General features: G+C 39.0%; 1 protein-coding gene across 1 annotated transcript in view; it reads right to left on the reverse strand.

Annotated features, from left to right (window-relative positions):
* Window positions 1–13,004, reverse strand: part of LOC134213411 (uncharacterized) — a 58,111-nt gene extending 45,107 nt beyond the window's left edge. The window contains exons 1-2 of the mRNA XM_062692451.1: window positions 12,892–13,004; window positions 12,307–12,408 (exon numbers count right to left, since the gene is read on the reverse strand). Of these exons, the coding sequence (XP_062548435.1) occupies window positions 12,307–12,385 (79 nt within the window). The 5' untranslated portion in view covers window positions 12,386–12,408; window positions 12,892–13,004. The remainder of the gene's footprint in view (window positions 1–12,306; window positions 12,409–12,891) is intronic.
* Window positions 13,005–18,679: the final 5,675 nt, after the last annotated feature.

Raw genomic sequence — 18,679 nt, forward strand, 5'->3', positions numbered from 1 at the left:
AAATATTACACCATCAATTCGATTTTGCAGCAATTACCCAATCGATACACCATACAGAGCACACCCGGCGTGGTAATTACTAAGCATAAATTGCATCACCCATTACCCAGCAGCTTGTTTACCATCACAACACAGCTTCGACAATAAGGCGATTACACGCCATACACGAATGCGTACATGTCAGTTACTTTTTTTTAGTAGGATTTTATTTATAGAGTGAACCAAATTAGCACTTTGCGAGACCAACAAATGGTCAACTCTGGTCTACGAAGATAACACAGCTACTCCAAGTAGGTTCAACTTCACTATCAATCACTATCAATCTATCAAAATGTAATAAAAAACACATGTAATAAGAACGACACAATCTAATCGCATTATTTCCTTCAATTCTCATTTACTTGCATTTATTTTAATGCATTGCAGCAATCCCGACCAGTGGATAGTAACAGATTTATATCAGACCTTGTTATTCTGTTACAGCAGTTTTTTATAACAGCGGTTGTTATAAAACATGTACCATTAGTAGTTAAAATAACAAAAATTGTAACAAAATCTCTTCTAGTTTTAACAAAATTATTACTAAATATGTTATTAGTTAAACAAGAATATAGCTCGTTGTGTTACATAAAAAGTGGTGAAAATAGCTTGTACTATAGCAAATTATGTTCCTGAAAAGATTATAATTATCCATAATGTAGGCAATTAAGTTTGTCCAGCTGGTTCAACTTTGGATGTAGAATCAAGTTATACTGCAGTTAGTACCTAACTTTTTTTTCCAATTACTATCTACCAAAAATGTAGGCAATATTTTTTCGGTAGAAATAAACATAACACAGTATGTTATAATCATGTTATGAAGATCATGAAATTTTATTTCCTCCATCTTTGGCAGAGAATTTATAACAAAGTTATTGAAAGTTTTGTTATTTGTAACACATATTGATATAATTGTGATAAAATTTTGTTATGACTAACTAGTCGGGATTACTGACAAATGTTTGCCTCTCTTGTATACTAATTGTACGGAAACACTATTGGATTTTGATTATGATTTTTTCTACTTGAAAAAAAAAACACAATCTTATCTAGAAACTTTGAAACGGACGATAGGGCCAATTTTCAATATCAATCAATATCAACAATTAAAACAGAGGTTGATACCTTCATACCAACATTATATCAAACGATGATATAATTTTTCTGTACAAAAATCTACTTTCAAGGTAATTGCCTACATCACGGATAGAAAACTGGTACGCTACCACAACGGATTTCCATCCATAATGTAGGCAATTAACTTTGTTCCAGCTATGCATAAATATCGAGCGGGTTCAAGTTATACTGAAGGTGATTACCTCCGATTTTGTTTCCAATGTCTACAAAAAATGTAGGCAATTATTTTGTGAAAATAATCATAACTAATGTTGTTTTAATTTTGATATGGAATAAAACTGGCTGAAGACACATTTTTATTGAATTATCTAATTATAACACACGTTGTTTTAAATAACAACCATTGATATAATTGAGATATAATTTTGTTATGCATTCCTGATCGGGATAGTTAACAGCCTAAATATTCTATTCATATTTTTCCGTTTCCCACCATTTTAAGAATGTTCATTGTTCAGACGTGCAACTTTGCATCAAGTTCACAAATGAAGAGTTTATTCTGCTTAGCATGTTTTGCAATAATGCAAACTCAATTATCCGTCAATTTAATGTATGTATGTTGTTCTATTAATAACACTCGTGAACGTAGTTAACTAAATAAACTTCTTGATATGCACTACAAAAGTATGATTTTCTGCTCAGCATATTCCAAACAACGACATCATTATGCAATCCAGCTCTCATTGTCTGGACACCCTGCCTATATGTTTTCAACCGGCTTTTGCAATCCCAAAGCAGATGGCAATATGTTTTTTTTCACAGTCGCCGGCGTGTTTCGTGAAGTATTGATTTAGACTCGTGCTGTCTTGTAAATCGGCAGGAGAAACCCAACTCAGAAAACATACACTCATACACGAGCTTGATGATCGCGCGTTCGATCAACCACTTGCACGTTCAATGGGGATCATCACTGGAGTAGCTTACTTCATCCTCAAGCAAGCACTTATCGTTAGCTTGAGGAGACCGCAAGATAAAACTGCCCAACAATTTCATAAGCCATCACTTTCTCAGCTCATACCCGATCAGTATGTGGCAAGAGCTTGATAGTCTTCAAATGATTGGCGGTTTTTTTTATTAGAGAAAATTGAACATTGTGTATGGCAGGTAGATCCGTAGGACATAGTATGAATTGATGACGGTATCATTAATGGTACTGTAATCATATGTCACAATTTCTGTTGTATTATCTGATAATGTTATTATAATTATTGTCTTTAATATTGAGATTTTAGGCGCTGCATATCTATTAAGGTGGAAAAGCTTTTAAAGTACTTTTTCTTAAACTGAACTGATTGCAGCTGTCCTGCCAACAAGTCGAAATGGTAATACTATCAGCTTACAGCAAGGTTACTCATCAACTTTTTTTAGTGGTGCTTATAGCTTGTATATCCCTTAAAAAAATTTCGATGGAAATTCAAGCCCTTTTCAAAATAGGACCGTTAATCAGTATATGTATTGTCAGAAAATTATATTACTTATCCTTACTTGACTGTAAATTGTACAAATGAAAAAGCTGCATTTCGAATCCACTTATAATTCAAAACAAACAAAAATTCCACAAATTCCATAAGTCATTCGAATACACATCTACAAATCCCAAATCAACAACATGGAACACGATCGTTCGTCAACCGGAGCCAATAACTGCGGTTGCAAACACGCACTTGATTGCACGCTTTGTGACTGTGTGTAGGCTTCCGACCGTCATACGGATCCAAGATCCGATCGCCTTCAGCGCAACCTGCGCTTCACAAACCAACCATTCACATCTACCAGTGAAGAAAAAACGTGCGCGTCGTGAGAGCAAGTGGAGGCGTAGATGTTATTATTGGTGTTTTACTCTCACTCTCGTTCGGATTCAAATTGGTGGCGAGTGGCACAGTCGCAGTCTTACGTATATTTTAAACGCGAAACCATAAGCATAACAGCCGCGACAACGACGACGTAAGGTAAACCTATATGTAAATGTCATGCTACTCATTGGCGTTGCTGTAGAGGGCCAGGGGTTAGAGGTAGATCTTTCAGATCTCATCTAGACATTTTCAATTGTTTAGAAAAAACGACTCCCAAAGTGAAGTTACAATAAGAGGGTGCTTGGATTTCAGAAACATTGGGGCTAGTTGGACCCTCGAGGTTATTCATACCTCCGATAGCTCATGATATTCGTGGGCAATTAGCGCTTATTCGTAAAAGTATGTAAGTAATGAGGAATTGAAAATGATAAAAAAATTCTGCCGGAGCCTTTATTTTTGACATAGAACTACGTCTGTCTTTTCTATATTGGGGTACACTTTAAAATTGCAAAAAATCGAAAAACGTCACGAAAATATAGACTTTGATCGTTAATATCTCAGCCATTTCTCGATGGATTTTCAATTTTCTTGGACCATTCGATCAACGCTTCATTCCCGATGTACACTAAAGTCGTTTTTTACGCGGTTGGTTTTTACAAAAATCGCTTTTTATGCGATTTTTTTTCACTCGAATTTCGGGATTTCTGCGGTTCATTCAGACATATTTTGGGATCTATGCGGTTGTTTACGTTGTTTTAATGTACGTGGCCCATATCATCCGCATGAAAAATTACTCCAGTGTATTACAATATATACGTATGATAATATTTAGTATTGAAATTTGCTAACAGTTTAGGAATTGGTTTCGGTGAATCAGTCTATCTCATAAGTGCATTGCAAGCTTCCAACTGGAAGTTGGCCTGCTTTTCAACTTAGTAATCTATTAGTATTTCTTTAGTTATTGATTAAAAGCTTTCCTTGTCCTTTCCTTGCATTAGTATGTATCTTGTGTGGTAAATACAACGGATACACTATACCCAGGGTGTGAGAATGTTTCCCACCCGAAACATCCTAGATCGGATCGAGAATCGATCTCGCCATCTCCGGATTATGCGCCTTTGTTCTCAAGGCTAACTGGAAACCTCAAGCCGGCATAGACGTCAAATTAATGCAACTTACAACTCGTTTCTGCTAACTTACACGCGCGTTTTCTCTGTAAAGCATGCTGGAGTAAATGCAAAGTCCGACTCCCCACGTGAAGGAATGATAATTATTATCAATAAACTCTCAAACTGTCAAGTAGCGGCCAAGACAGCGCAGCAGTACACTACCAGCCAGATTTTTGGAATTATCATTTGATAACTTTGCAGGTGTGAAAAGTAGGCGAGTTGTTATCGGCGATAACTTTTCAAATCTTGCAACACATATTTATTTTTTAATGTATACCAAACTAATCTAATACCAATTTAATGTAAACAATGAAGCTCAATCGAACGATCCTTACTCTCTAGCGAGTTTTTATTAATTGATAATTTGGATATGTGATCGCTTGAGAGTGTTATTCATCCTCATTTATTTGAAAAAAATATTTTTATCATCCTTTTTAAATGTTAGTCTAAAATCTCACTCAATCTCAGGAGAGCAGGATAAACAGCGAAAACAGATTCACCCTGGGCTTGAAACACGCTTGCTTTGGTCTCATCGAACAGAAAAGTCGAAAACCTGTACATTACATACAGCTACGTAGTTCAACGTCATCTTTGCGTACAACCCGATTGGGCAGCACCTTTGAGTTTTTCTGAAACTTTGTTGCAATTAATGATCAGGCGGGCTTGGTAGTCATATGGCTACTGCTTCTGCCTCATACGCAGGAGGTCGTGGGTTCAATCCAAGGTCCGTTCCATTCTCCTACTTTGTATCTTTCTCTTTATTTCTCATGTTCTAGCAATCGCTAGAACTGGAAATGGACTTCCATACCGTTTCCATTACTATTCCTATACCTTCAACTTGAGTATTCTAACAGTAATCTGCTAGAATTGGAAATGAACTATAGAGCTCGTTTCCTACATCCAATTAGAAATTCCATCAGTTACCTTCTCCTATCTATCACATTGGCAGCTCGTTAACCAAGACGGACCTCTGCCTCTCCAACCTAACCCAGAAATTCCAACAAATTCCGCATGAACTCGTGGCAAGTGCAGAGGTATATTCGGCTTGCAGTGGGCGAGTGATTGCATCATCATTTCCTCCCCCTTCCCTACATTAACTTGCATTCTGACGTGGCAGGCGCCAGTATGACCTAACAAATGAGATCACCAGTACTTGTACATTGAAGATGTGTGCTAGTCCCAAGCAAACATCTGTTGGTTCCCTGTGCAAGAACAGCTGATCTGGTCATAATGGAGTAGCAACTACGAGCAGTCAATCAAGCTCAAGCTCAAGCTCAACTTTGTTGCAATTAATGATCACAAGATAAACTTGCGTCGGGGCAACAGGGACTATGTCCAAGGGCTTGGCGATCCCTCCCCAGGCCAACTGCTAGTTGTGGTACCTGCCTAGGATGTGGCGGGATTCGACAATGGGCTCTATAAAAAGCTGCATGTATTCCCAAGTTCAAAGCGACCGTGTGCCGGTCAAAGCGCACAAGCCCTTTGTGGGACCCTAAACAGACCTGACACGACGGCCCTCCGACGAGACAGGAGGTTTGCGCAGGCCCAATAAGTCGCCTTCAAAACCAATCATTACGAACAACATAGAAGATTAGCACCCTAAATTCCTTTCCTTTCCTATTGTATAATAGTATTCCCATACCTTGACCAAACCTCGAGTCTTTCGGTTCCCCAAAACTAACATTAGTGTAAAAGAATCATGAAAAACTATATTCAAAAACATGAAAACATGAAAAACATTACGTTTCACGGCAAAATGAGTTTTCCAAATAAATGATAAGTAGCTTCTACTAAGAATCGATACAATCGGCAACGACTTAGGCGCACGATTGGAAGCTTGGAACATGGAACTGCAAGTCACTCGGCTTCGCAGGTTGCGACAGAATAATCTACGAAGAATTACATCCCCGCAACATCGACGTCGTATCGCTGCAGGAAACTGCTGAACAGGACAGAAAGTGTGGAAAAGCGGGCATCGAGCGGCTTCCTTCTACCAAAGCTGTGGCACCACCAACAAGCTGGGAACCGGCTTCATAGTGCTGGGCAAGATGCGCCAAGGCGTGATTGGGTGGCAGTGGCAGCCAATTAACGCAAGGATGGCCAAGGATAAAAGGCCCTTTCTTCAACTATATCATACTCAACATGCACTGCCCACGCGAAGGGAGACCCACTGCTGGACGTCAAAATCATCATCGATGACATGACATGGTAGGAAATGTATATACCGGTCATCGGAACGGATTGTCTGCATACCGTCTGCATTGCAGCCTCCCGCGGAATAGTAGTCCGAAGCACTTTTTTCCCCCGCAAGAATATCCACAAGGCCACATGGATATCACCTAACAAAGAAACGGAAAACCTTATCGACGGTAAATTCTTCTCTGACATCACGAACGAATATTGAATCCGACCACTACCTCGTTGCAGTATTCCAGCGCTCAAAACTCTCGACGGCGTACAACACGCGTTGGAGTCGTCCACCGCGGCTACACATTATTGGGCGGCTACAAGACGATAGACTAGCCCAAGACTTCGCACAGCAGCTGTAAGTGGCACTTCCAACGGAAGAGCAGCGGAAGACGCTACTCTTGAAGATGGCTGGAGTGATATTCCTGATATGTGTAAGGACATAAACGGGAACCTTCTTACGAACGAGTGTGAGGTGATCCAAAGATGGCAGCAGTACTACGAAGAACTTTTGAATGGCGATATGGTAGACGAAGATGGCGGTATGATGATGAACCTGAGAGATACGTTTACCGGCTCCGGATTTCCAGGAAATCCAGAAAAAGATTGAATGGCTGAAGAACAACAAAGCACCCGGGGTTGACCAGGAGAGCTATTTAAACGCGGTGGTGAAGCACTGGCTAGAGCGCTGCACTTGATTTTCCAAGATTATGGAAAAAAGGTTTTGCCGCTGGACGTCGGCAGGTGTCGTGTGTCCCAGCTACAAAAAGGGCGATATGCTGGATTGTAGCAACTACCGCGTAATCACATTACTGAATGGCGTCTACAAGGTACTCTCCCAAATTGTATGCCGTCGATAGCATACCATAGCATACAATAGCATAGCATAGTTACGGTGTACTTCGTAGATTGGACACTAGTGATACTCATGTTTTTCTTTTGAAATCCTTATTCAGATTGCTATCAGAAATCAAGGTAGGTGTGATCCTTGATTTCAATCCAAGGATGTTATCGATCGTTCAGTAATTTGCGTTCGATCATTTAGTAGTTTAACAATAACTCATTCCAGAATCTAAATTTCAAAATGTGTTGTAATGTGGTTTTTCTACAACTCTGCCAAATGGTTCGTTGTTTGAATTCCACTAGTAACGGAGTTATAGCTATAGTTTCAGTAATTTGGACCAAATGATAAGAAAATTCAAATCATTTAGTTAAAGCTACAGCAACTAGCGCTATAACTCCGTTATTAGTTGAATTCTAACAAAAAACCATTAGGAAAAGTTGTGGATAAACCTTCACACTAGAAGTCAACCATACAACACATTTTGAAATTCAGCTTCTGGAATGAGTTATTGATAAACTACTAAATGATCGAACGCAAATTACTAAATGATCGATAACATCCTTGTTTCAATCAAGAATAAAAATCACAAAAGCATGAGGATTACTACTCCTGGCCACGCCCATCTTCATCGTAACTTGGGAGGGGAAGGAAATGTTGGTGTAGTACTTACTTAACGAGTGGCCCCCGACTTAGCGACACCCTCATAAGTACCACGGAGTTGGATATTGGGAAAGGTATTCGTTGGGTCAGGATTTGCCTGTAGCTGATTGTATGCCGTCGATTAGCACGAATTGCAAGAGAGTTCGTGGGGCAGTACCAGGCGGGTTTCATGGGTGAACGCTCCACCACGGACCAGTTGTTCGCCATTCGCCAAGTACTGCAGAAATGCCGCGAATACAACATCTTCTATTCATCGACTTGAAAGCCGCATATGATGCAAACGATCGAGACCAGCCATGACAGCTAAAGGTCTTTCGTGTCTGCTTTTCAATATCGCTTTGGAAAGGGTAATACCAAGGGCAGGGATTGACACTAGTGGTACGATTTTCACGAAGTCCGTCCAGCTATTTGGCATCGCCGACGACATAGATATTATGGCACGTAACTTTGAGAAGATGGAGGAAGCCTACATAAGACTGAAGAAGAAAGGTTAGCGAATCGGACTAGTCATCATCACGTCGAAGACGAAGTACATGATAGGTTCAAACGAAGATAATGTGAGCCACCCACCGCGAGTTTGCATCGGTTATGACGAAATCGAGTTGGTAGAAGAATTTGTGTACTTGTGCTCATTGATGACTGCCGTCTCCAGTTGAGAAATCAGGAGACGCATCGTGGCTGGAAACCGTACATACTTTGGACTCCGCAAGACGCTCCGATCGAATAGAATTCACAATCTTACCAAACTTGCTCTACAAAACGCTCATTAGACCAGTTGGCAACCGCTTCTCGTGCGCGATAGTCGTGTTCTCGGATAGCTCGCATACGTTTTTACGGTTAATAGCATTTTTTGAGGATCCTGTCGCGGAACAATTTTGCATTCGTCGCAAAATGTCATCGAACAGGCGAAACACACTAGTCGTCGATTTCGGTGTTCTTCCGAATCGACCTACGCTAGAGCAAGTGAAAGAAATCATCGAGGTTGATCTTAAGCTCAAGATGGTGGATGTCAGAAATATTCAACTGCACAACTTGAGAAACTGTGTACTCATCGAGTTGAACGATGCAGGCTTGGCATTACGGCTGCAAAAAGAGCATCATCTCCGACACACATTCCGATGCCAGGGTGGGAAATATTCTATCCCTGTGTATGTAGATGGCCCCACCACCACCGTAAGGCTTCATGACCTGCCTCCATGTATGTCTAACACAACCATCACCCAACATATGGAGCAATATGGAAAAGTGATCTCCATTCAAAATGAAGTATGGAAGAACTTCTTCCCTGGTATACCAAACGGTGTCAGAGTGATACAAATGAGGATGGAGGTACAAATACCATCGCGTATAGTAATAGAAACGAATCTACACTCGTAACTTTCCGAGGCCAAAGTAAACAAGTGACCCCGAGCGGAGGATCTGAGACTCAGCAAGAAAAACGAACAGTTTCAAACACCGCCGAACGACAGAGAAAAGACGTGGACGAAAATTGCAACGATACAGCTGAAGCTACCCCGCATGCGGCAGATCCCAACTCAAGCGACAACGAATCTAATGATGATGATGATGACGCACACATCGACCCACAGCCTGGAACAACAGCAAAGAGGCGGTTGTCGACTGGAACAAATGAATCGAATTCGAATGAGGCTAGATACGAACAAGATCGGAAGAGATCGTGTGGCGATGACTGCTGCCTGGACGATCTGCAGTACACCAAAGAGAATCTTTCGGATCCAGGATGGAAAGTGTATAACACTAGGTCGAAGAAAAAATGAAATGTATTGTACGAAAATTATATCGGGAAGGGGGGAATTTTTTTGATTCGACATGAATGCACTCCAGCAGTGTGAAATGTCGTTAATAAAAACAAACAAACAAACAAACAAACAAGCTCATTAGACCGGTAGTTCTCTACGGACAGGAGACCTGGACGACGATGGACGATGCGACCAACGCACACTTGGAGTTTTCGAAAGGAAAGTGCTGCGCACCATCTATGGTGGAGTGCAGATGGCGGACGGTACGTGGAGGTAGCGAATGAACCACGCGTTGCATGAGTTGCTGGGAGAACCACCCATCGTTCACCCGGATCGAATGACTGCGATGGGCACGTAGCCAGAATGTCGGACAGTAACCAGGTGAAAATGATTCTCGACAATGGTCCGACGAGCACAAGTAGGCGAGGTGTGCAGCGAGGACGATTTTTTTTATTCCGTTCGTATCTTAAAGATTTGGCTAGGTCTAACACGGTTTGGCTGAAAATGTCATCAGGCGGATCTGGTATTTTGGCCGAAAAAGCCGTTTATGCTAACAGGTCGTTAGACCGAAATAGTTGTTTGACCAGAGAAATGTCATTTGCTGAACAGGTAATATGGCCAACAATGTTGAGATATTTGACTAAATAATATTTGCGTCCAAACAGCCCTTTCTACCAAAAGACCATTTCGGCCAAATGACTTTCTCGTCCGAAGGATCAGTTCGGCTGAACAACATTTTCGACCGTATGTCCATTTCTGCCAAATAAGATGGATTTCAGCCACTGGCGGAAAACCGTTTGTTCGAATTGGTCAAATAACACGTTAAGTCGAACACCGAATCGAACAGTCGAATAACACCGTGGTGGAGGTTGGCACTCGGATTCTGATGGCTTTTCCGCAAACGTGCCCTTTAAGTGGTCTTGTTGTGTAGTTAACCCCCACGCCTATCTAGAGAGTAGGAGGTTGAGGGTTCGAGTCCTTCCAAGACACGTGGATTCTTTTTCGCAAATTTCATATCAATTTGTCCATTTCGAAACATGTGCTGTGAAGATATTTAACCAAGATATTTAACAAAAAAATAATTTAAGGACTGTCATACATAAGTAAAGTTAAATACTATATTTCATAGAGAGTCTGTGTGCAAATCGCGTATGTTTATTTATTTTTGGCTGTGATACATCGGAAATCAGAAAAGGGGATCAAGTCTCCCCTACAGTCAGTATAAGCTAAGCTTATAAATAACCTGTTCGGCTGAATGATATTTTTCGCCTATTGTCCATTTCGATCAAACGATATTTGATGCCAAATAACTTTCGGTCAGGGCTTCATCCTAACGGTTTGTTCGGTTAAATAGCATATTAGGCCAAACGGCCTTTCCCCGTTTAAAATTATGATTTCAACGAGAAACTGTTTGAATTTCAACGGGAGTATTTTCGGAATTTCGAAGAAAATTTCTTTGATTTCAACGGAAAATTTTACGAAAGCTCTTAATTCTTACGGGAAGCATCTTAAAATGTAAACGAGTTATTGTAAGAAGTTTTTAAAGGAATCATTGATATTTTCACAAACGATTTCCTGGAGTTTCAACGGTATGTTTTGGGGACAACGATCCTGAAATTCTACAGAAATTCCATTGGCTTTTTGGAATTTCGACGGAAAATTCTTCTTCTACGTGTTTTAATCGGCGTGAAAAATTGTAGCAAATTTTAAACGGCAGCGCGCCGATGCTAAAATTTTGACGGCTGCGGCGTACACATCTACTTGTTGGAGCAGAGTAGGGAGATCTTGTGAAATGTCTATGATTCATAGACTATGAATCTATGAAAAGTCTGGGGTACCTTATTCAGGAGATAAGAAGGAAGTGATTGTGTTGAAAATTGTCAACTATAGCATGATTATATTATGTTATTGAACGAACTAAATTATCACTGGTTGTGTTATAATGTTATTATGTTATGATCGGGTTATGACGATCATGGAATTTTCTTTTCTCCGGGACGAGAAATTTATATTAAAATTATTGCAGATATTGTTGTTAGTAGCATATATTGATAAAATTGCGAGATAATTTTGTTATGACTAACTGGTCGGGAATAAGTCCATCCACCACACTTCTTAAGATTAATCTTGCGTGTTCTCTGTAATCAATGTGACACACTCTATACCAATGCAAGGCAAAATCAGTTGACATTGGGTCCCCAACGTTTATCATTCTAACTGGATTACTTTATTTTTAGTACACGGTTAGTATCAATAGGTTTCCAATGAATAGAACTTCTAAATATTCAACAGATTAAATTCTTCAATATTCATAAATGAAAGCAGATTGTTTATTACTTTTTGTGATTTTTTCAACAGTTTACACGCATTTTTGCACCATTAATCGACGAAATTGGTACTCTCTTCTTTTCTTTCGATATAAGATGAATTAACTACACACAGTAGGATAGAAAATGCTGCAGTTCCTCTATTAAAATAAAAAAAAAAACTCTTCCTCCAACCCCGGCCCGTCTCCAGAAAAATTGTCTCTAGTTACGCCGGTGACGCCATTTGCGACGTCTGTATAGATTGTGCAATACAGTATGGGAACCCAACGATCGACAAGCAGTTAAACCACATTTTTGCTCTTGTTTTCAAGTGGGTTGAAGACTATGGTCAATGCTATTGAATTGATTCAGAGCTACCGTAGGACAGTGTTTTGAAGGTTGATGACTCACATGATGGACCACCGAACGTCAGCAACAGCAGCAGCAGAAGCGGGGTGATTAGTCCGGTGAATTTCAAAAGGATTTTCATGTTGTCTTCATCTGGGGCTTCGCCTGTCGGAGAAAATCGGCAATGTCGTTCAACGATTTCCGTGGATCACGATCTCAATGCGAAAAAGAAATTGTAACACGCCAAATTAATACACTTTTCAACTCAATTTTAGTGTGTTTTCAAATCTCAAAACATTTCCCCCAAAATATGGTAATTGATGTTCCACTCAACACTTTCGATTGCTTGACTCTCTCACAAATACTACAGCTCAATCAAAGGTAATCATCTCCTACTTTTTATTTCACACAAAAGAGGTTGTGATTGTCGAGCAGTTGTTGGAATTTTGATTCACTGATATTTTTTGCACTTCCAATGTTGCTCAAGATTCAGCCTTGGACATAGTCGCGCGCGTGTTTCCTACCCGTACAAACACCCCGTTTATTGTTGGTTGCTGAAGCTGTAACAGCCCAGTTATCGATCACGATCACTCTATTCAAAGGAGCACGCGATCACACCCTTTCTTGTTCGATCCACCGCGCACACACCTAGTCCGACTGAATATGATTGACCATCGACTGGAATTGAACGACACTCCCTGGTTGAGACTCTAGCCTCCTCTCTGGTGTTACCACGACGAGCTCGAAAATACGACTGATCTGAATGAGCGAATGCGCGCTCCTCGATTCAGTGAGTCCTCGATCGATTGGTTTCCCCAGTCGCGAACTCCGTGGAAGTTGGTGGAGGCTTGCGTACGGCACAGACCCACCACCCATCTGAAAACCTCCGACGCATATGAGTATGACCCTGTTTGTCTATGCAACACACAAAAACTCTCTCTTTTTATATGACTGCAGCCAATGTTACTGATCGTCGCTCAAGTGTTTGAACTGGCAAAGACGAACGATGTTTAGAGCATAACTCTCTCGACTGGGGCTAGAGCATCGCGCGCTTGGTCCTGCGCTCTTCGGTTGAGAGTTCAATCATGACATCACTGATGATGATTCGCGAAGTTCAACTCGGTTCAATCTGCAGTAGGTTTGTTTATAATCTACAATGACTTCTCTTGACCTTCGCCAAAAGGTTCGATTATCACAAACTAACCACTGCTTATTTTTAGAGTCGAAACCAACTTGTGTGGCCGGTTGCATTGAACTGGCGGCTATGTCGGAGAAACAATGAAATGGGAAAAGGTGAATGGAAAATGCGCACGCAGGCACACTACGACGCACTGTTCATTCAGAAATGCATTCTGTCAGCAAAATATGAAAAGGGGTTTTCCCACAGCGGTTGTGCTTAGTGTTGTTTAATCAAACTTGTGCACGTAGGAGTACTTTGCTTGGTCGGCTGGTTGAATGTGTCGAAATCTAAACGATAAAAACTTCTTTGGGGTTTTTTAACTTCACTTTCTATTGTACTTTTCTTCTTCTTCGATAGCTTAATTATAGCAATCAGCTTTTGGTTGACTCTCAACTTAATTTTTCTTGATGAATTTCCACAATTATTAATCGAAAGTTAGCCAACAACAAACAAGCCTCTAATTTTTTTTAAAATTTAATTTAAAATTATATATTTACGATGGTCTTTTAGTTCTTTTTGGTGTAATTTAAGACTTTTTTTTCCAATGTGTTCTTTTCAATAGAGGGCCGTACATTAACTACATAAGGGATATTTTAGCGTAAGAAAATAGCCAATTCACCCTCACAAGCCCATACGTAATTAATGCCCCCTAGATTGAATCTAGTGTTGATAGTTTTTGCAGGCAAAACCGCATCGTTCAGCTTATTTGCCGAAAAAAATATTACACTCCAAAAGGCGTCAAAAACTATATCGAGGTGTACTGTTTTGTTTACATATCTAGACCAACATTAGAAAAGGGCGTAACAGCCAAAATTTATTTCTTATGGTTCCTCGTCTACATATATAGCTATATTAAATATAGCTATATATGTAGACGAGGAACCATAAGAAACAAATTTTGTAGACAAAGAATCGGAAGGTAAATTTTGGCTGTTATGCCCTTTTCAAACGTTGGGCAAGATATATATTTTTATCCAGTGAACGATCAGATTCCGATCAGATAAGTCGCTTCTGTTCACTCACAGTTCTGCTTACGGCTTTGTGTTTGATCGAATATACTAATTTTCGACCGAAATGACGAGTGAAGTTACAGTGACGAACACGCTGGCTTTTGTGTTTCCCGTAGATGCCACGCCACCAACAGTAGCAGATATGGTTTGTTTTATCAAATCGCTCAACGGTGATCGATCAGCAATGGAAACTGCCTACAAGATCTCGGACGAGAAGTCCGTTTTCATTGGTTTCAAGTCCGATGAGGCAATAAAATACGTGATTGCGAACAACGAGAAATCTCTTCCTTTTCGCATGTTTTAGAAAGATTTACGTAATATTAAAATACGCCGTTTGGTGGGTATTGCGATTTAAAAATAATAAATACTGTAGGATATCACTGGTTTAAAACAAGGAAAGCGGAAAGCGCAGCTGTGTTGAAGGAATATGATCTGAAACGACATTACCAACCAAGCATCGATATTTGCACTGAACTTCAAAGATAAGGTACTCATTTAATTTAAATTTTCATTAGGGGAAGTGCACCGGTTTTGGCCAACTTAGTGCCTAATTTGGCCAACCCTGGAAAATACATATTTTTCCAAAATAATCGATCAGTTGAACCGTGAGGGATATATCTTTTGATGGAACTAATAAAACCCTCGCGAATTGCTTTATTTTCGGAGTTATTCGGTTAAAACCGGTACAGTTCCCTTATTGATTTAAGTTTTTAGTGGAACAGTTTTATTATGTGAATTATAAAATTTATCCGAAATGTTTCAAATGGAGATTATCGACCTCCAATCCAACGATGAGCTCAAATCCTAATTTCAGAAGGAAAACATCTCTCACCTCAGCACATTTCAATTTAAAAGATTTTTTTGCCATTCTGAAAAATGAGAAAAAACTCAATGTTTGAAACTTTCGAAAACATATATGAAAAAAATGCCGATTTTTTTTTGGCCCGCCAGCACATGATGCAAATGACTTTCATTGGTATGCTGAATATCACAAACAGAGCAGTGCAATATCAGGATGCTCTTTGTACTTTGATAGAAAACTTAAAATGATACTTTTTCTATATGGATAATCATTGCACAAAGAGCGTCCAAAAAAACCAAAGGGAACAATGCTCATGCTGATGAAGCCCATGCGACACACGGCTAATTGGGTATCTCCACTGCACAAAATATTTTGTTCCATACTTCGCATTAATATTCACACGATACGTACCATGCGTCTCCATATGTTTGTATGATGGACATGTTTCAAGCTTGTTGGCAGAAACGTTATAAATCTTTAAAAGGTATGCAGAACTGTGGACGGATTTTGAATCAAAGGATCAAAATCCGTACAGCTATTATTTAACTAAATATTTAAATTGAAACAGTCTGATTGACTAAACTACCACTGTAAATAGTTCGATACGCACCTTGAGAAGCGATCCCTTCGCTATTTATTCCGCTTTTCTTATGTAATGATTCGCAATTAGCAATTAAAACACAGTTACTTTTGGTGCAATTATGCTCTACCCGAAAACAAAATGTCGGCACAAACTCCGCGTTTGGTGGGTGGAGATTTGTTTTTGTTTTTTGTTGTTTTATTATCTAAGCCTTCTTTCCAATTCTATGCCCTAAAAGCTTACTGCCAAAAATCTGAACAGGATAAGATGTATTATTTCTACATTAATTACCTTTAACCCCCTTTAATTTATTGATATTTCATAAGGTGGACGGATTTCGGTGCTGTACGGATTTCGGTCCCGCACGGTACTTCCCAGATAAATGGAAAAACGCCAAAGTTGTTCCAATTTTTAAGCCGGACAAAAATCCAGCTGAGGCTTCTAGTTTTCGCCCAATCAGTTTGCTTTCTTCAGCAAGCAAACTGTTTGAAAAGATTATTTTAAATAGATTTTGCTCACTGCAGGTAAACTATCAGAATTCTAAATCTGATAGATTACCTGTAAGAGCTGGTGTTCCCCAAGGCAGCATACTGGGACCCATATTGTATAACATTTTTACTTAGCTGACTTACCTGATTTACCACCAGGGTCAAAAATCTTTGTTTGCAGATGACACGGGCTTTTCCGCCAAAGGGCGGAGCCTTCGTGTCAGTTGTAGTAGGGGGCCATCCAGAAACCACGTGGTCATATTTTTGAAGATTTTCCTCCCCCCATGTGGCTTATCGTGGTCATTTGGCAGACCACCCCCCTCCCCCCTATGACCACGTGGTTTTTTCTCAAGTGCAAAAATTAAAAAAAAACCATATGTAACTAAAACATATGGTTGAACCGATCAATTTTGAAGATGGACAATTTCTACTGATTCAAAATCAAACTAAACCCAGCATGGAAATTATAAATTTTCATGAATTCGAACATTTTGATGATGTTATCATTTTGTAATGTGTATCGAGTATTAGGATATCTAGAACTCGTACACCTTCGATGCATCAGGAGGATACAAAAAAATGTGGACTCGCGAATATGTTATAAAAATTCGAGATAAAATTGTAATGATTTAGACATTTTCCAAAATATCCCTATATTATTAATTTTTTAAAAAATTTTTATCTGTGATTTTTTTTTAAATAATTATAAAGTTCATCACTGAATATCCCTATAGATTCCTAAGAGTATTTGGGACCTTCCGTAGCTCTGGAGGTACTGGAAATTATTAAGATATATTAACCTCAGCGAAGCATCTGAACTGAACTCTTACAACAAAAAGATTATCAGAGAATCACAAAGTTAATATGTAATCTTAGAGATGCAAATAAAACCTCCTACTGTTGTTTCTTTTGAGTAGCATTCCTGTAGAAATTCCAGTTTTGCTTTCAGAATCATCAAATTAGTTTACATTCCAATATTAACAGGTATTAACAGGTTTCAGTATAAATTAGAAAAAAAATCCAGCTTACTTTTTTTACAGAATCTCTAAAGATTTTTTTTCAAAACCCTGGGCAACTTTAATGAATCTTCAAAGGAAATTCTCCTATATTTCCAATGGATTTTTTTTTTCGTTTTCCAAAAGAAATTCTTAGACATTTTCAGCAGTTGTTTTTAAATTTCCAAAACAAATTATTCGGAATATGCCAAAATATTTCCGATGGAAATTCCTAAGATTTTCCAGTAGAAAATCGAAAAAAGTTCATCTGAAACACCAATAATGAATTTCCCGAGGAAATTCCGATGTTTTTTCAAGTGAAAATTACGGAAAAATTGTACTTTTGAAGGAATTCCTTAAAAAATTAAATCATTTTAAAGATTTTCTGATATGAAAATTCCTTAAAATTTGTAAATCATTTCCTGTGCATCTTTGCATGGTAAAGATTTAAATCAATGTTTAGCTGAACCTACAAAGAAATCAAAATGACTTCCCGAAGAAGAATGAATTCTGATGAAATTTTGGAAGAATTTATGGTACAAATAAAAAAACAAGAATCTCGACAATCCTATTGAATTCCACCATTAATTGTATCTGACAGATACGTATTTCGACCTCAACAGTAAGGCCGTCTTCAGTGTCTTGTACTTGACTCGACTTCGAAAGTCGAGTCAAGTACAAGACACTGAAGACGGCCTTACTGTTGAGGTCGAAATACGTATCTGTCAGGATACAATTAAGTGGTGGAATTCAATGGGATTGTTTAAACTCGTCTTATGACAGGTGAAAACATTCCACTAAAAAGCTCAAAATAATTTTCTTATAAGAATCTCGAGAATTCTAAAGATTTATTTTTTGAAAATCCAAAGGTTTTTTTTTAAGATAATCCATAGAATCTTCCGTGGAAATTCTAAAAAATAATTAGAAAGTTTTGAAAAATGTGAAAAAAAACAAAAAATCAACGGAAATATCAAAGTGTTTCATGTGGCATTGGCTGTTTAATATCTTTCGGAAATTCAGAAGAGTTTTTATTGAAACATTTAGAAGTCTTCTTCTTCTTCTATGGCTCCATATTCCAACTGGAAGTTGGTCTGCTTTTCAACTTAGTATATTCTATTAGCATTTCCCTAGTTATAAATTGAAAGCTTTTATATGCCAGCCATTGCACGATTATATATCTTGTGTAGCTAGTACGATGGATACACTATACCTAGGATGTCGAGAATGTTTCCCACCCGAACACATCCTAGACAGGAACGAGAATCGAACTCGTCATCTCCAGGTTGGCAACCCTACGCCTTTGCTCGCAAAGCTAACTGGACACTGAACATTTTGAAGTGCACTCCTTAAAATGTTCGAAAAACTTCTTTTGGAAATAAAG

The sequence above is a fragment of the Armigeres subalbatus genome, chromosome 2, assembly GCF_024139115.2.
Source record: "Armigeres subalbatus isolate Guangzhou_Male chromosome 2, GZ_Asu_2, whole genome shotgun sequence".
NCBI classification, from domain to species: domain Eukaryota; kingdom Metazoa; phylum Arthropoda; class Insecta; order Diptera; family Culicidae; genus Armigeres; species Armigeres subalbatus.